Consider the following 26,057-nt stretch of genomic DNA (forward strand, 5'->3'; position numbering starts at 1 on the left):
AACACAGGACTTCACACAGAACCAGGCAGGAGCTGTGACCACCATGATGTCAAGAAGTCAACCTCAATTTCCCATTCCCTTTGTTTGTTCTCTTTTTTCCCCAAATTTCCTACTCTCGTTTAGTGGCCTCAATGGGCACCTGGGCCATAAGAACAAAGGAGGACCCATGCAGTAAGGACGGTGAGTCCCTCCAAATTTATGTATCAAAAATGACAGGACACACAGGAAACGATCCTTTTCTAAATCAATACAATTTCTCAAATTTATTATTTTCTTAAAGAAGTACTTCTAATCTCTGTCAAAAGGGAGGTGAGGAAGGGTTCCCCTCCCTTGTAAACACTGAAATACAGATCTGGGAAACCAGGATCGACACACACAAAAAGTGCATTTTACAAAATATCAACTAAAATATATTTTACATGGATTATGCTTCCATTGAAATTCTACCAGCTGCATTTTCAGATTCAAAAAATATTTCCACATCTAAGAGACTTCAAAAGCATTAAGTCCTGGGCAGCAGACCCTACCTTCTGGGAGGACGGGCCTTGGTCTCCTCTCCTGTAGAGGAGGCCGAACTCCTTGGCAGCACCTTGGGAATGAGGGGGCTCCAAGGCTAGCTCTCCAGGGTCCCCACTGCAAGCCAGCCAATCTCTTCCTGCCCTGCCTTCCCAGGCTCATGCCTTCTTCCAAACAGCTTATTCAAAACAAGGAGACCAGATCCCTTCCCTTCAGATGTGGGAAATCCAACTCTGGGGCCTCCAGACCCAACCCAGCCCAATGACCAATCAGGAGCAAGCCATCTTCTACAATCAGGACAGGGTTCACGGGTGCACTCAGGATTCACTTCCACCTCTCTGTGGCTCCTGTGGACTGTCCTTACCCAGTGCCATCTCTGCAACCTGCTGGGCCTGTCTGCCCTTCCATGGGAGAAGACCCAGTGCTACCTTCCTTGGCTATCATTCCTGTGGAAGTGTTCAGCTAGCAGGTTCTCAGCACCAGGTCCAAGTCACACTGCACCCACTTCCTCTCCCCACTATGCTCCTCTTTGGTACAACTAGGAAATAACTAGGCTTCCAACCCCTCAAAGACAGCCCAGGGTTAGGGGCAGTCTAGTCCAGGAAAGGACAGTAGGGGGCTGAGTGGCCTCATCAATCTATCCTGGGGAGCAGCTGGAGTTGAGAGCAGGGCCTCTGGCTGGGCATAGAACACACTGAAAATGCAGGTCTGCAGCTACTCAAGGGAGAGGCTGCAGCTCAGCAGGTCTGTGGACTGCTACAGTGTTGATTCTGGCTGGGATGTAAATTAGTGCAATCTACAAAAGACTAGGGGAAGGGGTGGCAGGGCAAGGGGAGCCACAGCGCTCCTTTGGTTTGATTTCAGGTGGGTGTGGCTTGAAGAGTCATGTGTGAAGTTCTGCAAGAGGTTTCCCAGAACCTCCAAGTGTAAGGCAAGAGGAAGAATCTTCAACAAATCAGGTAGCAATTTTCCTTGCCCCCTGCCCCCCACCCTTTCCCAGCACCCATCTTTCTCCCAGACATGACAAACTCCACAATGATCAGTTAGTTTTCTGGAAAGTCAGACCTTCTGGGCACCCCTCAAGAGGAGGCAGGCAGGAAGCTGACTCCCACAAGTGGGCCACCTATCTTGACTGTCAAGGGCCAGGTCAACATGTCCCAGCATCAGTGGCTACTTCAGGGGCAAAGGAAAAAGGCCAGGGAAATGGCCCAAGGCCAGGAAGAGGAACTCAATGCTCTGGAAGCCAGCCCCTGGCGCTCTCTGCCTCAAAGAACAAGCTCAGAACTGTGCTAGAATCTGGGAGAGCCTGGTCCCAGGCTGACAGGGAAGCAGCGGGTCACAGTGGGTGAGGTAAAGCTGGCTCTGGCCCCAGTGGAGGGCTCAGGGGAGGCTATGGAAGGGCCTGTTGGGCTTGGTTCCTGAAGGACCTCACTCCTCCCTCCTTGCCCAGGTGCCTCCCTAGACTGCGTCCCTCAGGTATGACCCAGCCTCCGGGAAGACTGCTTCTTCAGGAGCGTCAACCCAGGGAATCACAGATAGGCATCCTGGGCCAACCTGAGGGCCTTGATCCTTTTCTTAAACCCTGACCTACCCTTCCCTCCCAGGGACCCAAACTCCATAGGGGCCCCTGCCCTCATCCCCTCAAGAGAACCACAGGACAGCAACCGAGACCCTGTGGCCCCTCAACCAAGTGCTGTGCTTCAAGCAGTGCCCCCTGCCCAGAACCCCACTTGCTCATGGGCAGCCCCAGTGTGGGCGCAAGGAGGCTACTGGGGGTTCTTGAGGATGCGGCCATGGCGGAAGTCATAGACATGGCGGCAAAGGAACACCAGCTCAGGGTCCGTGTCCTCGGGCACTGTGCGGTGTGGCGGGGTGGAGTAGTCTGCAGAAGGAGGCACCAGTGCTGTCTTTCGGCTGGGAAGGCCCTCACCTCGGCGCTTGGCCATAGCACAGAATCTGTAGTGACAGACCATTTGCTTCTTTACCAAAGCCACTTTTACAGGGAGAACAATTCCTTCCCCACTCTGCCTGGAGAGCTGGAACGACCCTTTCTGCTCCCAAAGGGGACTCTTGTCCTGGGGGCTGAGATGGCTTTGCCAACCATGTTATCTTCTTTGATGTAGGGGAGTCACACTTGCCAGGGCTTCCCTCCCAATCACCTGCCAGTTCTCCTAGATTTTCTATAAGAGTAGTACTGTCAGCCCCCAATTCTGCTTCAACCACACTATCTCAATGAGGCAACAATTTTTCTTCTTCACTCTGAAACAATTAGATGATGAAGGCAGGTTGTAGGGAAGAAGGTCTGGGAGATTAGGCCAGGTGAGTGAGACTGGGCCCAAGCAGAATGCCATTTCCTTGGGGATCCCATCCTCCCTCTTCCCCAACAGTCTCAGGGGGCCCGAGGGGAAAAGAACAGCCAGAGGCTGCAGGGCTCTCTCTACCCACCTGCAGTACTCAGCAAAGGTCAGCACGTAGCATTTCTCCTCAATGCAGGCTACACTGTTCTGGTCCTGATGTCGAGATGCAAAAACTTCATTCTGCAAAGGCTCAAGGTGAGACAGGAAGAGGCTGGTTACCAGGACTGAGAGGCACGTGACTCCAGGGCATGCAGGCATTACCCTGCTGGGCTAGGCAGACTCTAGCAGGCCTGGGACCCTCTCTGGAAAAGCAGCCTGCAGGTAAGTATGCATCACTTACTGCCTCCAGGCACTCTGGTTGGGCTCCTCCCAGGTCCCACCCTACTCAAAAAATAGTCTGGTACCTGCTCTGGCTCCCAGACCTCTAGATCCCTGACTGCCCACCCCTGCTCACCCTCTGCCCATGGAAGAAACGGAGAACTGATCTCCATCTAAATGAAAGTTCCTACAAAGGGGAAAGGAAGTAAAAGGTAGGCCTGGACACCCCAGCAGGTGGCAGGAGGAGTCTCATCTGGTCTTTTCACACAATAGGGAATACCAGGGTTAGGTGTGCAGCCCACCTCGCCTGTCCTGTTACAACACATCCTTGCTCACATTTGCCAAGTCCTGGCCTTAAGGGGTCCCTTTCTACTTCTTCATTTGAAACATGAGCAGGAACTGTTGGACAAAGGCTAAATTCCAGTGGTTCCCCAGGTTCTCTGGAGTTGACCACCTTAGGACTTGACCACCCACGGCCTTCCCCATGCCATGTCTCTGCACCGTGACCTCATACTCTACTCTGCCACCTTCCCTGCCCCTGCCAGGCAGCTCACCTCATGCATGCTGGGGCTCCGGCCTCCCTGTAAGTGCTCAGGTCTGTAATACCATAGGAGGCTCATCATCAGCTCTCCTGAAGAAACGACAGAAGGGAATCATGCTGGAGGTAGCAACCCCAGTTACTCAGGCAGACAAGCTGGCCACTTGCCCCGCAGGCCTGTCCAAACTTGATACCTGGCTCCCTGCTCCAGGGGAAGCACTCAGTGGCCTGGAATGCTGTTAGGCATGGAGGAAGGCAGGAGGAGGTACTGACAGGTGAGGTATGGGGGACAGGTGCTCTGGTGGCTGACAAAGTTGTTAATGTGCTGACCCAACTCCAGCCCCCAAATCATCACAGGGTTGGCAGCAGGCAGACCCCAGGGGAGTGGAAGGCAGACTCTGTGCCAGGCCAAGATCGAGGCAGAGCTGACCAGGTGCCTATTGTCCTAGTGAAGGCAGCTGCCTGCCCTGTGGGTCCCCAGTATGAGGGATGCATACCTGACTCGGGGTTCTCCCAGAGGGCAGAAATCTTGGCCACATAAGGTGTAGATGTCTTTCTTGGCCCTGATTTGAGGAGAACAGTGTCCCGGACTCGGATTGTCTCTCCGTGCCGCTCGACTGCCTGGTAGCTCTTTCGGATAGCTGGTTCTGGCTCATCCTAGGCAGATGACATCCAGTGACACTGACAAGCTTTCAAAGCCCCACACAGAGGGAGGGCAGAGGAAGGGAATGGCACTGTCCTTACAATTTCCTAAGGTTGGTCTTAGGATTGCGCATGCTGGTACTCTGGGTCTCTCTCTCCAAGGCTGGTTTTCAGTGGTAGAGTGGGGAGAGAAGGGACACAGGTGGGAGAGCAGACCAAAGCTTCCAAGCCCTGAGAGTTAGCTCTGCAGAACTTCACGAGAGGCTTGTGTTCTCACTCTCTCCTCATAGGAAGGATGTCTGGGTTTAAACTCTAAGCCACTGGTTTAAATGATATAGCTTTGGGCAAATTTTTGAATCTGCTTCTAAGCTGGGGGCTCATATCTGTAAAATGTGGATGATTACAGGACTACAGGGTGTGAGGATTAAAGGGGTAACATGTACCAAGTGCTTGGCTCAGCTGTGGCATCACATTCAGCAAGTATTCAATGCACTTTAGCTGATACTCTTCAATATCTCAGATATTCTTGTACCACTAAGTTTCTCTGCCCATGTAAGCTCCCGCTATATATACTTGCCAAGGAAATCTCCAGAAAGCCTTCCAGTTTGTAAACTTAAACTGAAACTGTAGTTAGGGATGCAAGTGACAGAGTGGGCAAAAATGAGAGGTGAGGAAGTATCAAGACTACACTGAGGTCAGCGACAGACAGAAACCATCAGCCGACACCTCCCTGAGTCCACAACCTCCCCAAGGTATGTGGTACAGGGGCTAGGGCAGGGGGCTGGGCCAGCAGGACTGGTTTGTGAGGTACCAGAGAACTGCTGCTCTTTGTCCCGGTGCATAGCCAGAGCCATCTCACTGCTGGTCTCATGTCCTTGTCTTGCCTATCAGCTAAGAGCTGGCACTCACCAAGACATAGACGGCCTTCTCACAGGCAGCTCCAACAGGCACCCAGCCATTGGTGCGGCGACGGCGGCGGCGGCGAGGACGTGGACGCTGGGCACGCGGCTGCTTAGGGTGGCTCGGCCTGCGGGCAGCCTTGCTTCTGGCATTGTGCCTGCAGCCAGAGCCTGTGCGCAGACCTGACTTGGAGCCACTGGGAGGCTTGGCGCTCTGAGGGCATGCTCGGGCTACCGTCTGGGGCTCCGAAGTAGGGGTCTGAAGATAGGGGACAGGCTCTGCTGCAGGTGGCACGCTGGGCACAGGGCATCCCAAGAGCGGGTGTGCAGGGGAAGCTGGGTGGCCAGCTTCTGGGAGAGGAAATTCCAGCTGGCCCAGGGACCTGCAGCTTTCTAGAAAAAGGGGACAGTGGGTGAGGGCAGGTAAAGACAAGCTGCAGCCCTGCTCACCACCCATCTTATTTCAGAGCCTGTTCCTCTCTTAGTTCTAAATATGTACACAGAGGCCCTGAGGCAGCAGGCAGACAATGGCCTCGGCAGGGATTGTCAAAGTGACTACCCAAGGAAGCAGGGAGGAACTTCTAGATTGCAGGGATTGGCCAATAGCTATTTCTGTGAAAGGAAGGTAATGGCAATAGCTTCCATACTTTGACTTAAGCTCCTCTGGGGCTTCCACCATGCTGAGAAATAAGGGTCCTGCAGTCACAGACAGACGGAAGTACGAGTCCTGCACCTGTCTCTTACAGGTCAGGTGACTTCAGGTGAGTCAGTCAGCCCTCACTGCAAAGCCAGTGCAAGTATCATACAGCACTTCCTGCTTATTTTTCTTACAAACACATTAACTCGTTTCACCCTTAAAACAATCTAATGAGATAGGTCTGACTGACTTCACTAAGTTACAGTCATGTAGAAAGGAAGTAGGGGTAAACATTTCACTGCAGGCAGTCCAAAGCCTAATCAGGCATTACACAGCTCTCCCAAAAGTAAAGCACTTAGAATGGTGCCTGGCACATGGCGTTTATTGGTGGGTCTTGTTATAAGGGTGAGTGAAAAGGGTCTAGATGTGGGGAGCAGCACAAAAGGGAAGGAAAAGCCCAAGAAGCAGCCTGCTTTCAGGTCTCAGTGCTCCAACTCATGCCAAAACCTGATATAACCAGTCTGGCCAGAGCCAGGTGGTCTATAAAGTTGTTTTATAGACCCCTGCAAGAGAGGGTTGGGGGAAGGGAAAGCTGGGAAAGACCATTCCCCACTTCCTAGCCAGCACAGCTGACTTGCTGGCTAGGAAAGCTCTAGTTCCCTCACATCCACCCACAACTTGGGAGGCAACAGGAGAGGGAGGTAAGGAAAACCACCCCCCAGCTACCAATCTGGGAGTGTTTCGTCAGCTGGGCCACAGCCTCTACAGCATTTGGGTCTTACTATGAAGGCAGACACCATAGCTGTGGGCCCAAACACTACATCAGCCACGCCAGGGAACTCTGCCTGTCCGTTCTTAGCGCATGCTCACCTTTCCATAGCTAGCACGGTGATGCTATGTCTGGGCATCCCCTCTCTTTCAAGGCCTGTATGGCCAGGGCAAAGCTGCTCTACCACAGCTGGCGAGACTTCCTGAGCCTGGAATGCACCAACCTTTGTGTGAATGCTGAACTCAGCTAGCATGCAGATGGTCTGGGCTCCTAGAAAGTAAGGAATTCTACCTTTCCTCGTGGTGTGGGACAGAAGGCACATGGGAACAACTTGGTAAAAGCCCTAACCTCTGTATTTAACAATCTAAGAATAGAAATCCCAATGAGGAGGCAAGGACAGCCCTCCTTGCACCCTCTACCAATGTAATGCTACCCAGCTGGCAGGACTTACAATCTCCACCAGCGGCCTGAGCAAAGCAAGCCACAATAACTAAGTATGGGGTGACTTTCCTGGGGATGCTCCTAGGCTTGGAGCAGGCTGGGTGAGTCCTCCCTTCTTAAAGCCCCTACCTTCTGGGTAGTAACTATATTCAAAGGAGCCCCTGCCCGGAAGTTCAGCCTGCAGAGCAACATGTCCCAAAGACTTCCCAGCACATCCCACCCTGAAGGGCTTACCTGCTGCAAAAGGCATTTTGTAGGGGCAGCCACCACAGGTAGTGCCAATGCGGGTAAGAGACAGAGGCAGCACTCCACAGATGCTATAGCCATTCACTCCAGTGTCCTCACTGGAGCAGTAGCGAGAGGAGCTCCAGGGAGGGTGCTGGAAAGGGGTGCCGGAGGGCACGGAGCTTGGGGCTAAGAGGAGCCCCTCCTTAGGGGCAGCCACTGGAGACAGCTTGCCCTCAGGGAGCATGGGACAGGAGGAGTAGCCCCCACACTGTAGCCCATCCTGGCCACAGTACAGGTAGAAACTGCCAAGTGCAGTGAGCTCAGGCCCTCCACACAAACCGCTGTAGTCGGCAGGGTTGCCGGGCATTGGCAGCGGAGACAGCTGTGGTGCTGGGAAAGAGGGCTGATGTAGTTCCTGCTTTGGGGCAGGTGACTCTTCACCTGGGCGCCCAGGTTCTGGCTTCAGGGCTGCCTGCCCACCCATCAAGAGAGGCAGATGGGGATGTATCCCCAAAGGATTCTCCAGAGCCTTGCTCAAGGGCTGGTAAGATGGCTGGACGGATGGCCCTCGAGGAGTGGCTGATGGCCTTGGCTCATTAGTATGCCCTTGCCAGCCTGTAGCCTCTCCAGAGCCAGCCCCCTGCCGGGTTTTTGGATAGTTCTTGCCATTGACCTTGGCCCACTTTGGCCGCAGGACCTTGGGTGCAGGGGGCTCAGCAGAGCGCCCATCTGCTTCTGCGTGGCCACGAGGAGGCCGAAGGGGCAGTTCTCGCTCCTGGCTCAGCTTCAGGAAAGCAGCTGCATTCAGGCTAGCCAGTCTCTTGGGAGCAGGATCTCCATCTCGGCGGCCACTTTCATCTGGTGCTGGCTCTGGGGATAGGTCACGGCTTCCTTCCCCAAGATCTCCCAGCCGAGGCCGCTTCTTGGAGGAAGACCAGCTGCCAGCAGCCCGGTCACGGTCCCGGCTCCGGTGTGGGTCTCCCCCTCGATTGCGGCGGGCACCTGCCACACTACTGGTGTCCTCCCGCTCCAGCAGCAGATTATTGAGGGCCTCTGCATTGAGGGATGCCAGTCGCCGCTTGCGGGGTTGTGGAAGGCCAGTGTCCTCACTAGATGGGGCAGGGCTGGGGGGCTTGGGCAGGTCAGGGGGGAGCTCGTCAGCCTCATCTGCACTTCGTGGACCAGCCACATTTTCCAGGCGAGTCAGCAGGACTTTGCAGGCCTTGGGTTTCTCAGGCACCAATGGGCGCTTACGCAGTGGGTAGTTCTTGCGGCGTCCAGAGAGGTGCCCAGGGCTCTCAGGCATGCCTGGCTCCACACCCTCAGCCGCCTGCTCCACATTACTGTCTTCCATTTGCAGGGGCTCCTGGCGGCCAGTGGGGCCAGAACTCAGCATGGAAAGAGACTTCCTCCGAGTATGTGTCATGGAGTCCCCCCAATCTGCAGAACACAAGTAAGGCACTCAAGAAGAAGCTGTTCGCGCCTGTCCTTGCCTCTTTTCTCCTCCACTACAACCCACCCAGCCTCACCTGCAGAAACTCCGGCCTCCCCTACTGTCTCCGGACTGGATTTTCCTGGGACCCACTTCCAGAGTGCAAAGGGCCAGGGAAATGAGGATATTAGCAGCCATGCACTGCTGATTTCCTCATTAGTCTTTCAGCCCCAATCCCTCCCAACAATGGCCCTGGATACCCTACAGAGCACTTCTGACCTTCCTGCTTGTTCTCCTGCTAGAACAGTGGTAGTAAACCTATGGCATGTATGTGAGAGCAGGCTGTCTGCGTCTCTGAAAGCTCTAAAAAGCTCACCATCACTGCCCTAGAAACTCACTGCAGGGCAAGAGGAGGCTCTGAAGACAGAACCAGGGCAAGGACTTGGGTGTTAGAAGCCCATCTATTCCTTCAAAAGCATTTCCAACCCCTCCGGAAACTCCAGACTTCTGAAACGGTCCAGCAGAGGATTAAGAAGAAAGACAATAAGGAGTCAAGCTGGGGAACCTGACTGCTGGGCCTCAGAGGAAGCCAATCTAGCCACTGAGGACTGCACCTGCCACACAAGCCAGGAATGGCTTAAATGGGTCTTGTTGGAAAAGCATGAAGGGTGAGGAGTCCATGGTTAGGAAGGTCTCAGCCATTCCTAGGAGCTGGCTCCATTTCTGTTCAGATTCCAGGGAAGCATGGTCTAAAAAATGCCTATGCAGCTGGGTATGGTGGTATACCACTAAGGAGGCTGAGGCAGGAGGATTGCTGTTAGTTCAGGGGCAGCCTAGATTACATAATGAATTCAGGACCAGCCTGAACTACATAGTGGGACCCTCTCTCAACCACCCTTCCCCTCCATAAAAGAATGCCTGTGTTATGGAAAGAGGGTCAATAAAGTTAAAAATCAGCACACTCCCAGGGGAAGACTAATTCGGGAAACAAAGGGGGCTATCCTGTTAGTCTGGCTCTGTCCCCTGGTTCTCCTTCTTGGTGGGCAAGATATTGGGCAGCAGACAGGATGGAGTCTCAGGACACCCACAGCTCTTGAGGGAAGATGCCCACAACCATGCATGATCTAGCTTTGCATGGGATGGCCAAACAGACTTTGGGCAGCCTGAGCCCCAGTTCTGGGGTGGGGAAGGCCACCTGTGCCTTGCCCAAGGAGGGGTCAAGACTAAGGTAACAGAACTGCATGTAGGAAGTGGCACGGGGAAACCTCAGAACTGTGCACTGCCTAACTCCCCAACCCAGAGCACAAGCACTACAAAGTGAGGAGCCAAACAGTGCTCCCCTCACCAGGGTCAGGTGATCCTTGCCACTGGGTTTTTCAGCTTAAGTCTTTCCCCTGATACTGACAGTCACACTAGCTCTGTTTAGAGCTAGGAGCAGTCCCTGGTGGGCCAGTATTTAACCCTGCAAGTCCCAAGTCTGTGGATCCCCAGGGATTGATGAGTTCTTCTAGCTAGTCCTCGTGGCTTTGAGCCAGAGGCTGGGGTCACTAAGCAACTTCTCTCCAGAGATATGTAATACTAGCTGAGAAATGCTCCTCAGAAAACCTGAGAGCAGTGTGGGCAACTTGTACCCCAAGAAAGGACTTAGAAAACACAAGGGCAGAAGGAATGCCAGGTTTTGCTCTGGTCACATGCAGGGACCTGCCACTGTCCAGAGACCAGACAAGAGGCAAGACAGTCCCAAGAGGCAAACCCATTTATTGCTGGTGCACAGACAGAACTCTGTAAAGCTTTCCTCCTCTGAATCAGGATGACCACTGTCCCTGACTATTCAACACGCTTGAGAGCAATGCTTCTTTTTATTCTTAAAAGCGTCCCAGTCTTTTATGAGCCATAATTCCTTGTTTCCAAAGCAAGGCCCTCCTTGCCAGAGGTAGAGGAACATATAAGTGGCAGCAAAACACATCCGTATTTCCTAGGAAAATCCAGGGACCTGGAGATGAAGGCTGAGTGCACAGACCATATCACTGAGCAGGGACTGAGCCCCTCAACAGGCCCCAAATTAGCAGAAAGGGCTGGGCCTGGGAATGGCTGGGGGCCAAGGCTGAGGTCACCTGGGCCTGTGGCCTTTGAGGACAGGACACCAAGTACACAACAGAGAGGGGCGAGACGGGAAAAGCTAGCTAGGCTCTCAGAGCACACAGCAGAGTGGGACTGCCCTGTTTGTGGGTTGCAAGCGTGGATAGTCCTGGCACATCTGGCCCCATTCAAGACTTTCTCTCCTCAGCACACAAAATGCCCTAAGCAGGGAAACATGGGAAGGGAAGGCAGTGCTCACTTTAAGGACCCTAAGCCCAGAAGCTGAGAATGTGTTCCCTGCAGACAGTGCTGCTCTTTAACCTCCCATTCAGCACTGAGTGCCTCAGGGACACCCACTGGGGTCAGGGGCACACATCCTGGAAAAGCCTCCAAATCAGTGTAGGTCTCATTTCCAAATCAAGCATGGGAGCCTCCTTCTAGCTGCCCCTAAATCTGCCCTGTCACCTGCTAAAACTACCCAAGGCCATCAAAGCATATTGCAAAACAACTCTCAACTTTCATGTGATGCCTCAGGCGGCTGCAACATCACTGCCCTAAGAAGAGGCTGAGGTCTCTGCTGCCTTCTGCTGCACTCCTAGACAAGAAGAGGAGAGCACGTGTGAGTCACGCTTTGAAGTCCCTATGAGCCTGTGAGAACCTAAGTTGCAGCTTTTCCCTGGGCTTGGGTGGGTGGAGGGGCTCTGGGTCTGCCAGGGCCCCTCCAAGCAATAGGGGATGGGCCCAGCTGGGTTGGCTGTGGGAAGATGATCCCAGGAAGGCAGCAGGCCAATCCTGCTGGCCTTCTTACTCATGGCAGATCAACTAGAAACTTTCTACCAATGCCAGGGACAAGGCAGACTGGGTCTCCTCAGCACTATCTGGAAAGCCCTGTCCATGTAGGCACCAGTAACCCAGGCCTCTTTTGAGAGAAGGCTCCCAAGAGGGACTCCCTGGGGTGCATTACCTCTACTCTAGATGGCGTCAAGCAAGGTCCCACTGGAGAAAACCAGTCTGAAGGTCCGCAGCTCTGAAAGCGGCCATGAAACACAGGGCCACCAGGCTGAACCCTAAATCCCCACGGTATACTCTGCAATCGGCTAACAGACCAGCCCCACCCTAGGTGCACCAAGGTTTCAACATCAAGAGAAAGATCAGGCCCAGTTCAAGTGTCATGGGTCTTAATGGCACCCAAGCCTGCTCAGAGTTACAAGTTGTTACCTCCACAGAGGCATACATGCCCTGTCTCTTGCCTTCAAGTTGCCAGGCTGAAGGAAGAGCATGGATACAGGCAGTGGCACTACAGAGAGTAAAACCAGGGTGGTGTCTGTAGGAAACAGCACAAACTACCTCCAACCCGACAAGAGGGGCCACCTCAGGGCAGACAGGCCTTTGGCCATGGCCCACCCCTCTACTCACTCAGCTCTGAGCAGCCCCCAGCCCTATCCTCCAGGAATCAGGACTGAGGTTCTGGTCTACTTCTCTTCTCAAACTCTCTTATCTACTATACTTGGAATTCTGCTTGATTTTCAATTGGAGGGGAGTGTTTGAGGGTCTTGAATAAGGACAGACTGACCACATGTCACCTGAGTAAGGGCCAGAAAGGGCACTACCCAGCTCCACTATTTTCTCTTGGGTAACTTCTTCCCAAGAAGTTATGTTTGTCAGGAGCGCCAAGTTTCTTGAATTGTCTGTCAAATGAAATCACCAACACAAAGGCAAGCTATTTCTTTTAAATTTTTTTGATCTTACTGCATGGAAAAACATGGGATGCTGCTATAGTTCTTATGGTAAAGCCAGGGAAAGGCCCTGGCGTCTTTTGAAAATAAGAAAAAGAAAGACTCAAAGCTCTGAGGCATGCAGATCTGGATTTAAATGTTAGCTCTGGGCTACAGGTGTAGTTCAGTTATAGAACACTAGCCTGTCATATGTGATACCTTGGAGTCAATCTCCAGTAAGGCAAAAAAGAAAGAAATTAATTAATTGCTGGCTCTGCCCACTATGAGCAATTTACTTTACTTTTCTGAACTTTGGCTTCCTCCTCTAAAATGGATACAACAAAAACCTCACTTAATAGGGAGGGTGGGATGGATGTCAAGTCATTGTGCCTAGCAGTTAGCAGGAGACCCAGGGCAGTTTTTGGCTGGGATGCCAGCCTCCTCCTGTGGTTGAGAACCTGAAAACTCAACCTGCACCTGAACTCTGCTCTCCTGCTGTGCTTCAGACACCCAACTGTCCACCTTAAGGAAGGGCAACCACACCGTTCCTTGCAGAGCCACTGTGGAGTGAGCTGAAGGGAAGGGGGAGCTCAGTTTACAATATTGTGAGAGGGCAGGGCAGATACTATATCCCTGCAAACCCAGACAATACTTTCATGCCTCAGAAAGTGAGTTCCTCAAGGCCAAGGTCACCACCAAACCCAGAATGAGGTTAGAGGGCATGCACTCTGCTGCTCTGACATCTGGCTGGTATTTCAGGGTTGGCACCCACAAATAACACAAGTCTCAGTTCTGGCAGCACAGGTCTCCAATTCCAAGCGCTGCCAGTGAAGAGTAGTTCTCTTGGCCACCAGCACTGCCCATATGGAGCCATTCAGTCGTAACTGCTGCAGGCTCTCAATTCTCCCTGCAGCCTGGTTAGGCCCCTTGACACACCTGGGGGGAAGCACTGTACACAACCCAAAAGAACTGGCCTGACCCATAAAGACACAGGGCTGAGAGTCTGGTGGCCATCTGAGGAGCTGGGTCCATGTCCCAGAAGCACCAATCCTATCTATGACCTGTCACACCACCTGCCCTTCACATTTACGCTAGGGCTCTGGGAGCCTAGAGGCAGGACTAGCCATGTGGCAAACATTCACATCCATCCCATGCAGGCAGGCTTTGGTTTGTCTTCCAGCCCAGTCCTGTGGCCAGGCCTTACCTTTGGCTCCTCCTGACCACTCTGGCCATCCAAGAGTGAGAGCCCAGACATACAGGACATAGTCCTAGGGCTGCAGCCAAGGGTCCATAACCACTGCTCCCTTCTAGCTCCAGAAGAGAGCTGCAATCCCCCTCCAAAACCATAAAGGCACACCGTAGCCAGTGAGGAGGAGGAGAGTTCTAACCTCTGAGATAAACACCTTCAAATATGTTAGAATTCAGGTTCAGTAGTGGTGGTGCAGTCTCCCCACAGAGTTAGGAAATGCCTAGTGTTGAGGCAGGGCATTCCTACAGGTAGGAGGGGGTAGAAAGGCAGGAAGGCCCTCCTCGCCTCTCCAAGTTGCCATATAACACATAATAGCCACCAAGCAAGGACCATGCAGACAGCACTGTATTCAGTCATAAAACAGTGTCCTGCTAACTATAATCTGCCAAGCATGGAAGCACCTACCTGTAACCCTAGCTACTTGGGAAGCTGAGGTAGGAGGATCGAAAGTTTGAGCCTGAGCAACTGAGCAAGACCCTATCTCAAAACTGAAAAAAAAAAAAATGTTTTTAAACAGCTGGGCATAGCTGGGAATGATGGAACACATCTATAATTCTAACACTTGGTAAACTGAGGCAGAAAGATCACTGCAAGTTCAAGGCCAGCCTGGGCTCCATAGTGAGTTTATAATCAACCTAAACTACATAGTAAGTCAGTGTCAAAAAACAGGGGGACTGGGGCTATAGATCAGTGGTAAAACCTCTAGTACCATCAACAAAAAGAAAAGAGAATAAAAAGAAAAAACTCTAAACTGACAAATTAGAGGTAATCACATGTCACGCACAGTGGCCCATGTCTATAATTTCAACTACTCCAGAGGCTGAGGCAGGCAAATTCAAGGCCAGCTCAGGCAGCTTAGATCTTGTCTCAAAATAAAAATTAAAAGGGACTAAGGTTGGGCCAGGAATATAGCTCAGTGGAGCAGTGCCTACCTGGCAAGCAGTGCCTACCTGGCAAGTAGGGGGTTCTGATTTGATTCCTCGTACCAAGAAAAAAGCAGGGGTGGTGAGGCTATAGTTGGGTGGTAGAGTGCTTGTCTAGCATGCACAAGGCACTGGGTTCCAGCCATAGTACCACCAACACCCCCCCACACAAAGGCAATCCCATTCCCATGCAATATTAAAACTGGTCTTGAGGGTCTTTCTTTAAAGGTCAGACTACTTTAGGTGACCTGTCTTCCCCTAGCTCTTCTAGTACACAGCTACTAGAGCACAAAGCAGACTCCATCCATCCATAAGTACTAGCTGCCCACCTAAGCCACAGTACCTGCCACTCATTCCCAGCACAAGGCACCTCTTGTGACCTTTGCACATTCAGCCGATACACCCACATGGGGCTGGAAGCCACTTTAGGCTTGAATTCTAAGCCACAGTTTCCCTGTTCACAGAGCACATCTATGTTAAAAATGAAGTTAAAGAAGAATGTACATAAAGTGGCTAGCAGAGGGCCTACCAGACAGCAGATGCTTTGTAAAAGCCCATCCTTTTTTTCTTCTCCCCTCCATGTAACAGGCTAAGGTTTGAAAATTCAGAGAACTGAGAAACTGGAATGTGGACAGGCAGAATAGAGGTCAAGATAGCAACATGGTTATGGTAGAGAGCTAAGAGCTTTTCACAAGGCATTGTCAGCCCTGGCCTTCATTTAGAAGCTTAGTTGAAGGTTTATTTCATGCCAGGTATACTACAGAAACAAAAGCCAAGCGAAGAGGGTGGGGCTCTAAGAAATTCATTTCATAATTTTGAGATGCAGGAAATAGCAACCAACAAAGGGTGAAGTCTCAAGACAGTACACAAATGCCACCCTCGCCAGACTCACCTCTGTTGGGGACTACTTCAGGCTGGGGAAAGAGCCCCAAACTAAGGCTCTCAGATCCTTCCACTTAGACATATTGCCCAGAATAGGCCCAAAGCAAACGTCTCTGGTGCAGGAGCCACTTCCTCTGGGTAGTTACTCAAACAGAAATGAGGATCAGGCACCCAAATGCTAAGCCAAGAACCAAGCCTGTACCAGATGAGGGAAATCTCTCACTACTGATACACCCTGGGGACTGAACCCCGGGGTGCTCCACCAATGAGCTACAATCCTCAGACTGTTTTGTTATTAATTTTAAGACAGAATCTTGCTAAATTGCCCAGGCTGGGCTCAAATTTGTGATTTCCCACCTTACCCTTTGTAGTGGGGATTACAAGTGGGCCATTGTACCTGGCCAATACTCTCTTAAAAAACATGTCAACCTGCTCCATGCACCTGCTCAGGCATGGCAAAAGATGTGTGCCTATTCAATCACCAGGATGGCACTGGGGATATAGCTCAATAGCTGAACGTTTGCCTAGTGTGTTTGAGGCCCCTATGTTTGACCCTTAGCACTACAAAAATAAAAATTCCAACCTGGGTTTGGTGGCCCAGAAGTCCAAGGCCAGCCTGAGCAACACAGTGAAACCCCATCTCAAAACACAGCACAACCACCAGAACACACCAGGAACCAACAGCTTATGTTTAGCCTTCTGCAATCGCTTGCCAAAACAAGAGGTGCTACCACCAGTCCTCAGCAGAATTGACCAGCCTGGCCAAGATGAAGCTTTGTCCTAGAGTTTTCCAACAAAGCACAGAACTCCTGAACAAGTCAATCCTGAAGGACAAGACCAGATCTTCCTAACACTCCACTAGCAGGAGCAAACATAAGGCAGACCCTGCCAGAGTCACAGATGCACACACAAGATTACTCCTCATTTAGTTAAGTGACCACTACCACTCCCAACAGGACACAAGCTCTATGGGGATGGGTAGATTCTGTCTTCCTATCCTGGTTACTTTTCTCCTGCTGCTGAAACAACATCTGATGTCTGAAATGAAGGAAGAAAGGCGTATTTAGCTTACAATTTGAGGAGGTTTCAGTCCGTACTCAGCTGGCTCAAGGGAGGGTAGCATGGCTAATGGGCAACAGTTCATGGCTGCCACAAGTGATAAGAGTGAAAAAAGCTAAAAAGGGGAAAGCTTGTTTCTTTCCCTCCCTAATACTGTACACCAGCTACCTGCCCCTGGGTAGGCACAGCAATCACATTGCTAACCTCAGCACTAGACAATGAACCAATCACAAATGCTAGATTCAGCCACCTTCGAAGGGTCCACCCCTCCCCTTGACTGCATGAGGCTTTGAGGGGACATCCAAACACATATCATAACATTTCTTGACCACTAAATCCACAAGGTTTAACAAGACTTTCTTGAATGAAGATCTGGCTGCCTACCTGCTCCATCTCACATTCGTCAAGAATGCCTTGTCTAAAATGCTTAGAACTAAAAGTGTTCCAGATTTGATATCTATCTAAGGTTTTAATTTCTGGCTTGTTCATTTGTTTTTAAAATATAGTACATATATTTTATGTTAAGCATCCTAAAATCTGAAAACCCAAAATCTGTATCTCTAGCCCTTAAAAATTTTTTAAATTGGGGCTGGGAATTTAGCTCAGCGGCATAAGCACCTGTCTTGCAAGCGGGCCGTTGTGAGTTTGATCCCCGGTACCGGAAAAAAAAAAATTTTTTTTTTTAAATTAATTTTGAGGCAACCTGCTAACCTGCTTAAGTTGCCCTAGCTGTGCCTGAACTCACAATTCTCCTGCCTCAACTTCCCAGAGTTCTGGGATTACAGTGTGAACTAACTCATCTGGCTTCAAATCAAAAACTTTTTGAGTATCATCCGAGAGTTTCAAATTTTTGGATGAGGCACCCTCAACCTGTGTAACTTTTCTGTCATACACTAATCGTATCACTTTGAGTCCAAAACAAATACTTCAACCCTAAATTCTCGCCATCCAGAGTCCACTATGCTTCTTCAACTTAATCCAGTTAACGGGTTACTTTGGGAAATTTTTCATATTTATGTAGCATCATTATCCTCTTTTCTCTCTCCCAACATGCCCACCTGTTACAACCAAACCACAGGAAGTGTACTTACTTATTATTACTAGGCATACTTGTGTCAAGACAAGGATAAAAACATATAAAGGCCAAATCAGCAGCCAAGAACCACAGTTAGCACTATCTGTCTTACTATCTGACTAAAGTTCTGTAAGAATGCAGGGCAGAGGGGCTGGGGATTTAGCTCAGTGGCATAAGTGCCTATCTTTAAGCAGGCAGTCGATAAAAACGAAAAAGACAAAAAAAAAAAAAAAAAGAATGCAGGGCAGAGAGCTCTTTTTTTTTGTCTTTTTCTTTTTTATCCGTACCAGGGATCGAACTCACGACCACACACTTGCAAGGCAAGCAGAGAGCTCTTAATTGACCACAGAGGCCTTGTTATGATAGGACGGGTACCATTCGTCAGGTACTCACTCACTTAACTCACTCTGCACCCAGCACCACCCCTTAGCAGATTACATTCACCATCTCACCTATCCTCACAGAGCCCTGGGAAGTAGCTGCCAGCTTTTCATCCCAAGGAGGCTGAGACAGATACATAGAGTTAAAAGAATGTGCCATGCAAGAGGGCAAAGGTAGGGTACCCAGGTGTTCATCCCACATCACCAGATGTAGCCTCTATCTCTGCCTCGGAGAACAGCTGCTGGGTGACAGACTAACACCCAGATAGCTCACTCATTTAACTTTTTTTTTTTTTTGAGATGGGGTCTCACTATGTTGTTCAGACTGGCCTTGAACTCACAATGTAGCCCAGGATGGTCTTAAACTCACAGCAATCCTCCTGTTTCAGTCTCCCAAGTGCTACAGTCATGCATCAATACAACTTGCCCAGCTTCTGTTGTTTTAATTATTGCCATTTTAACATATTACTCATTTTTCCTCACTTTTCACCACAAAGGAATTGAGGATGATTTCCATTTAAATGGCATTGTGGGCTAGCCAGGTAACATAAAACAAAAAATTGAAAATCTTTCTATAGAAAAGTTTGCTTAGGGGCTGGGGATTTAGCTCAGCGGCATAAGCGCCTGCCTTGCAAGCAGGCAGTCGTGAGTTCGATCCCTGGTACCGATAAAAAATGAAAAAGACAAAAAAAAAAAAAAAAAAAGTTTACTTAAAGTTCTCAAGTTCTTACATAAACTTTTGAAATAAACCTATTTTTTTGTCCTAGAAAGTAGTGAGAGCTCCAAAGATACATTGTTTTAATTTCACAGTAAATCCATAAAGGCATCTGTAACTTCCCCAAAGAAACTATGCATATCCTTTGCCCCAGATGAAGCCCCCTTCCTTTAGCACAGATTGCAACAAAGCCTGAAACTGGTCATCACAGACAGTCCCCTTAATATGCAGAGACATAAAAACTGCCACTAGCCATCTCTCTTTGGAGCAAATAAATCCCAGTACTTTCAAATTTTTCTAAAGATCATCCATCTCTTATAGTCATCTTGCATTTTTAGAATTCTTTTCTATATTCTGTCCAAACTATGTGAGCCATTGCAGGCACAAAATAGAGGTAACCTTCACTACTCAAGGAGGGTCCAGTCCACTCTTGCCACCCTTCTGGCACACTTGTTAAGATCTCCTGCACCATGCAGCATCCTAGTAATAATCTACTTCCAATTTCTACACAGTCTCTAAAAACCAAGAATTCTCTAAACTTCCCAGCCACCTGGGAATGTGATTAACAAACCAAATCATCCCCACACATTTCAAACAGGTAGGTGCAATTGAAAGAGGATAGAAGTCTGGGCTACTCTCTCCTCTGTGGCAGCAGCTGAAAATGCTTTATCAACAAGAAACAGGGAGTCCCTGAGGTTTGTCATGAGAAAGGCAGAAGCACACCAGATCCCATGCCCTTACAGCCAGAAAGTCAATGTACCATCCTCCCTAAAGCCACTGGAAAAGAACTAAGGCCAGTCTCTACCTGGCACTGACATTGCTAAGAATAGGCACATACTTTCTCAGTCACGGTATCTTAGAAATAAGTTCCCAATTCACGCCAGCCATTTTTTTCCCTGGTGAACAGGGCCTGTAGAGGATCTCAAGGGCAACACTATTGGGGTGGGATGGGGAACCATCCTTGTAGCTATTTCTCCACTGGAGAAAGTGGAATTTGATGACCACCCCAGCATGTAACACAAAATCCTAGATGTGACTGCCCCCAGGGGCCTGTTCTCCCAATCCACAGGCCTCTGATCCCCAGGTTCTAGACCAAGTTGCTGGAGGCAGGACACTCAATTGCCATTTGGACCCAGGGCTAGGCATTCAGTGTGAGGGAGGCTGTGTGTCAGGTCCTCCAGCCCTCAGGAGACCATCTGCAGCTGCTCTTCCTCCATCTATCTCCCTTTTAGCCATTTTACTGCTCATTAGAGGCAGTAACAGGAGGTAGGCTGGGGAAACATAAAGGAACTGAAATCCAAACCAGTCCATTTTACTCCAGTTAGGTGCCTCCTATAAACCTAGGCAGGATATCATCATCCAGGACCTCCCCATACCCTGTGCTGGGGAGGTCTAAGCACCATGAGCAGTCAGGCACAGCAGAATGTCAGGACCCCAGGCATCAGGATCCTGTGCTTCTAAACTTCATCTACTCTTGATCATACAGGGTATTGCTCATCTTTTCAGGGTTAAAAAGCACTTTGGTCTTGAGCTCGCCTATCAAATCAAAGCTGAGAGACTTGCAGGGTGGGGGTGCTGGAGCTGCCCTGAGAACCCAAGCACACCCTCCTTGTCCCTTCAAAGAATGGTAAGTTCACAAAAGAAGTGAGCTTCCCAGACTGTGCTAGCCAATTCCCATAAATATCTGGGTCGGGGTAGCACTGCTTATGTAAAATGCTTCCCCATTGAGAGATGCTGCTTTATTTACATTCTTCACAACCCATTCATAAAAAGGAGGTCTTTTAATGTAGAGGCTGTTCACATAATGTTCCATAAACTCAGCAGCTTCGGCTGGCAACCTGAATTCAGCACAGGCTACTTTTCGACACTCCAGATTTTTTTTAAGGTTTTTTGGCTCCTCAGTGACTCACCTTGTGATAGGACACTGAGGCCAGACATTGCTAGATCAAGGCCAAAAAGAGTAAGAAAGATAAAATGAAAATATGAAGTCCTTTTGAATGTTGGGACAGAGAGATGGGGAGGAATGAAAATAAATGTTTTGCAAATTCCAACAGAACTCCAATTTGAAGTACGCATGCTAGGAGTTTGAATTTCTTCCAGGTCTACTAAAATTTCCTCTGTGGATGTCAAATACTCCCTCACCTCATACCTTTAAATACTAGAAAAGGTGTGAAAGGCACTTTTTCTAATTCAAAAGAAAAAGAGAAAGGAGGGCTCTTTCAGGATTTTTAATTTGCATTGTGGATGAATAAACGGGAATTTTCTCTCCTTTGGGATAGACATGTTCTAGGAGCTGCTAGCTCCAAAAGGGGAGCCCAATTTGCTCAGGCTAAAAAGACAGGCAATCCCCATGAAAAAAGGAAGAACTATGTTCTAAGACACACAGCCAAAACATCATGAGCAGCCGAGAAGAATGCCCAGGAGAGGCATTCTGAGATAGCTTTTCCCCTGCTACAGTCCGGGAGAGAAGTAGTAGGGATTTTTTTTAAATTGACAAGGGAGAGGTCTACATCACCATGACAACTGTGAGGGGAAATGGTAGCCCATTAACCATCAAACTGGGGCACAAAAAGGGAGGTCTGGGGGTGAAGGGGTGGACACAGAATATGTTTCTCACTATACAGTCTCAAACTAGTCCCCTTACCAGTCCTCTTTCCCACGTCCCTTAAGGTTGATGGAAAGTTCTGAGAGAACACAGCTTTCCTTTCTGATAGGGCCAATGCCGGGCAGATCATGCCACCAGTGTCAGTGATGCCCTCAAAACATGTTCTACAAAATGAATCCTAAAGTCTCATACAAAGGCCAGACTCAGAATTATTGTTCTTTTCTATTCTCAGAATCATGTTTTTTTCCCTCATTTACACCCAGTTTGAAAAGAGATAAAACACATGGATTCATTTAGCACAGACTAGGAAAATTGCATAAGAACAGCAACAGAGACTAGGCTGATGGGACACGAGAAAAACAGGATTATAGTCTTTTTCCAATTCACGTCTACATGGTGTTGTGTGAGCAATACACAGAATGGAGTTTGTTAGCAGCAATATCAGAAATGCCAGCTAAATTTCCATGATAGAACACCTAAACACGCCCTGCCTATATGCCTTTGACAGAAAAGGTCAGAAACGTCCAAAGACTCCACACTGAACATTCATGGAGAAGCCAAAGGGAAGGTTTTCCCTCTGTTCCCACTCACCTAGGCTGCCAATTGCATCTATTCGTTCAGCACAAACACGCACAGATTGGGGGCACTTGCCTAGTAAGTATGTACAAAGTGCTGGGTTCAGTCCTTAGCACTACTTAAAAACAATACAAAACAATGTGCACAGTATTATATGAGAAGTACTGGAAGGTTCTCACACACACACACACACACACACACACACACACGCACGCATGCACGCACGCGCACGCTTACACACACACACTTAACACTCATATTGCCCGTCTTTATCTGCAAAACCACTCAACATACAGTGTTAGAAAATCCCCAAGCTTAGAGGTCAATGACTACCTTGGCCTCAGTAGTCTGAGCAACAGCAAGAGTATAGATAAGTGGGAAGAAGAAAGAGGGTGGGAGCAGTAGGATCAAAGGTACAGGGAGACAGCATGCATGGATGGCATGGCTGGGGAAGAGCCTCAAGGACACTCTCTGGGGTCAGACTGCAGAGAAGCCACCACAGTTTTGTGGGTGGGGGACTTAAAAGAACATTCTAGTAGCTGTGTACAGAGGAGTCAGGAAGCAGGAGGGAAAATGAAGATGTGATGACAACAACATAGGCCTAACAGAAGACAGTGGAGCAGAGTGGAAAAATGAAAGGGAGATCAAAAGGGAGCCCATCACCAGTTCAGTTACCCAGAGCCAGCCCACCTAAACACTGGTCTGACTCAGGAGTCTCTGGCCAGGTTAAGAACCTTATCAAAGAAGGAAATGCTATTTTGGCAACTTCAGTTCACATTCCAGCAGCCAGACCAGGTCACCCTTTTAGACCGCTACCAAAAAAAAAAAATCACATACTGTTTAACCCCACAGAAAGCACAAAGGCTTTCAGCATTCTCTATATTTTAGACATACAATTAAATGCTCTCAGAACAAACTTAAATCTCTTGCATGAAATAATACTACTCTTTCTCACAAGCCTCAACTCCACCCAGGCTGGGGTCTAGAGTCTACTGGGAAGGGGTGTAAGTGTGGCCATGAATTAATTCCACAACCTACCATCCCCTCTGGCACTAATGACAGGCCGCTTTGGCAGGGTGGACATACAGTGAACCACAGGCAAGAGCAGCCCCACAACAGTGTGACTTGTGCCCTGATTCTCTGCAGAAGCACCTTTTGAACAACCTGGGTTTCCACGTTTTTATGATCTTGGATTCTCCTTCAGTTGTAGGCTCATATGAAATGGCACAAAAACTGAGTGTATATTTTGACAAATGGGTAAGCAACATCCAACTTTAGAAAACTGATCATGGATAGGGTTAGAGACACAGCTTAAACTAGTGGTTCCCAAGTACGCTCCAGCTGGCCAAGGACAGTGGTGTCCTTCTGAGACATGTGATTCCTGAGGCCCTTCCCTGCATTTTGTGGAAGATGTGGAGGTAAGGAGGGTGGGGAGGAACATGTCAGATGGCACAGAGGAAAAGGATTTAGAAACCTTATTTTATTTCATCATTATATTTCTGCCTGGATTTATAAACTCATTCCCCTGCCTGAAAACCTTTTTGGCAAAGGTAAAGTGCTGCCAGCAGTAGTGGCGGGACAGTCAGAGCACATTTGGAAGTTGTCTCTGGTCCCAATCAAACTAGTCAATTGCACTCTTAATGCCCACAATGGGTGACTAGGAGACATCCAGGTGGAGTTACACCTCTGCCTGTAGGTAGACTCTGCCTGCTGAAAACCCCTCAATGCTAGGCTCTAAGAACAGCTTACAGGACTGCCGCCTCAGTGAGACCAGCTCTGTCGCCACCGGCCAGGCACACTGTGCGCACACTCCCACCCTGCCCCTCCGTCTTGGCCAAGTCGACCCCACTCTTCCCAGAGCCGCGAGGCGATCAGAGCGGCTGGAGAAGAGAGCCAGTGCCGCAGCTCCTCCCGGCGGGTGCCCGGGAGCCCGCAGTCTCGGTCTGAGTCTAGCCGCGTCGCCTACCTCTCGGGGTGGGTGCACTGGACCTGGTCCCCTCCCAAATGCCACTACCTGTGCCCGCGCCCGGGCGCCGCCTTTGTCCGGCGCTTCACCGCCAAGCGGGCCCCTCGGGCCCAACCTGACCCGGCCCCCGGCGGAGGAGAGGCCGCGGGGCGGTCTGGGCAGGACAAGGCCGAGCCGTGAACACAGGGTCCCGCTGTCACTTGGAGTCGGTCTGACAACTTCGATTCCCCCCGCCCAACCTCGGACTCGGAAGCCGCCCCGCACTGTCCCCGCTGGGCCTCCCGCGGCCCACACTCGCTTTTCGCACCGGTCCCCTTCCGTCTTCGGCGCCTCCCTTCCTTCCAGCCCGATCGGATCAGGTCTACACTACCCCCAGCCCTGGGCGGCCCCCATTCCCGAACCACCTCCTCCCCCCGCAAGGAGCGGTCAGTTCCCAGCGCGGGAGGGCGCCCCCCACCCCGGGCGGGCGATCCCGCGGCGCCGCCCCCGGCCGCGGCCCCTTGCTTCAAGGACCGCGATGGGGGAGGGGGCGCGGCGGGGACCTCGCCGCCCGCGCACTCGGGAAGCCGGCTCCGCAGCAGCTAGGAAACGACAGGAGTCCTCCCGCCCTCCGCAGTCCGGGACGCCCGCGCCTCCGCCGCCGCCGCCGCCGGCCGAGCTGCCACCCAGCGGCCGCCACCCACCCCGCCCCCGGCCTGCGAGGCGCGCAGCCCCCGGGGGCTGTCACCTCGACGCGCGCCGCGCTCCCCGATGGCGGGACCGTGGCGCCGGACCCTGGCGAGGGAGGCGGCGGAGCAGGCGGGCGGCCGCACCTGCTCCGCGTCGTCCGTCCGTCTCTTCCCGAGCTGGCGGGGGTGGCGGCGAGCTCGGTGGGGCTGCGCTGACGGGCGGCGGGTGCTCTCCCCTTCGCTCGTCCGCCTACCTCGCTTGCTCCCGCCCGCTCGCCCCTTCCCCCTCCTGGATCCCAGCCCTTAGCTCACCGGGACGGGCGTCGCAGACCGCGCTGCTCTGGGCGCCCGCAGGCCCCGGCCGGGCTGGAATCCGGCGGCTGGAACCCCCCGGGGGCGCTCAATTCCCGGGCTCCACGCTGCTGCGTCAGCGCCTCCTCCTGGGGGCCGGGGCCGGGCGGGCGGAGCGGGGGCCGGAGCCGGGCGGGGCCGTCGGGGGGGCGGGCACGCCGGCCGGGGCGGACGGCCGGTGGAGGCCGGACGGGCGGGGCAGGCGGCCGGACGGGCGGGCGGCGGGGGCCGGGCTCCGGGATCCGCTACGCCGCTCGCGGTTCCCCCACAAACTCCCCGAGAGCGGAGCCTCCGCCGCCCTCCTTCCTGCTTCCTCGTCCCTAGCCAATCGCTGAGCGCCCCTCGGCAGGCTCCGCCAATCAGCCGCCCCGCCCTGCGCTGGCCCCGCCAGCCAATCCGGCCCTCGGCTCCCCCTCCCGGTCTCCGACCAATCAGAACCGTGGGTCGGTCGTCCCAACGCAGGGGGCAGCACGAGGCTGCCGGGGGAGGCGGTGCACTGAGTGGTGGGGCCTGGGGGGAGGGGTACGGTGCCAAGGGTGGTGGCGGGGTGGGGGGTAATTTTCTTTGCCGGCTTCTTGGATTTTTCTCTTAGTCTCCCAAGCCTCAGCCCATATCCTACGGTGACCCGACCCTGAAACCCCAAACCCCCGGCTGTAGCACCCCCCGGAGAAATCCCATTTCGCCCCCGCCCAGATCGTTGCCTCTCCGCATCCCTCTTTTCCCTTACCCTTCTCTCCAGCGCCCGCTGGAGAAAACTGCGGGCCAAAGGACATCCCGCCCTCTCCGGAGGCTACTGCCCCCAGGGCAAAGCTTCGGGAAGACTGGCCCCGAATCGGACGAGAACACCCCCCCCCTTCCCGCAGAAAGGGCCCCAGACTCCAGCGAAAGGGCCCCGACTGCTAAGAAGCCCCTCCTGCCCTTGCCTCATCTTTCCGACTTCCCTGCTTGCCACGTCTCCTTTCCTTTCTAGCAAGGTCGGTCCTAGCCCGGTAGTCCTGCACCCGCATCTCTTTTTCCTCTTTCTACCCTTCGCCCAC

At 51.5% G+C, this 26,057-nt stretch overlaps 1 protein-coding gene across 2 annotated transcripts; it reads right to left on the reverse strand.

The window, feature by feature from the left end:
* Positions 1–232: 232 nt before the first annotated feature.
* Positions 233–25,122, reverse strand: Bahd1 (bromo adjacent homology domain containing 1). Of its 2 annotated transcripts, XM_063250291.1 has the most exons (7): positions 24,982–25,122; positions 7,352–8,785; positions 5,281–5,663; positions 4,227–4,386; positions 3,746–3,822; positions 2,962–3,062; positions 233–2,472 (listed from the first exon to the last, which is right to left on the reverse strand). In XM_063250291.1, the coding sequence occupies exons 2-7, from the start codon at positions 8,769–8,771 to the stop codon at positions 2,283–2,285; spliced, it is 2,331 nt and encodes a 776-aa protein (XP_063106361.1). In that variant the 5' UTR covers positions 8,772–8,785; positions 24,982–25,122; the 3' UTR covers positions 233–2,282. The 2 variants fall into 2 exon arrangements, with proteins under 2 accessions (XP_063106361.1, XP_005006262.1); XM_005006205.4 differs by lacking the exon at positions 24,982–25,122 and having other exon boundaries at positions 2,962–3,053.
* Between the last annotated feature and the right edge of the window lie 935 nt (positions 25,123–26,057).

Source organism: Cavia porcellus, unplaced genomic scaffold (assembly GCF_034190915.1).
Source record: "Cavia porcellus strain 051 isolate PalLab524CR breed Dunkin Hartley unplaced genomic scaffold, mCavPor4.1 scaffold_6, whole genome shotgun sequence".
In the NCBI taxonomy this organism is placed as follows: domain Eukaryota; kingdom Metazoa; phylum Chordata; class Mammalia; order Rodentia; family Caviidae; genus Cavia; species Cavia porcellus.

Excerpts from the sequence above, each read along its gene's own strand:
- Bahd1 (XM_063250291.1), bottom strand. The coding sequence starts at position 8,771 with ATGACACATACTCGGAGGAAGTCTCTTTCCATGCTGAGTTCTGGCCCC. Across the intron at positions 5,664-7,351 it reads CAAAATGCCTTTTGCAGCAG|AAAGCTGCAGGTCCCTGGGC; the intron begins GTAAGCCCTTCA and ends CCCTTTTTCTAG. Across the intron at positions 2,473-2,961 it reads ACCTTTGCTGAGTACTGCAG|ATTCTGTGCTATGGCCAAGC; the intron begins GTGGGTAGAGAG and ends CTGTCACTACAG.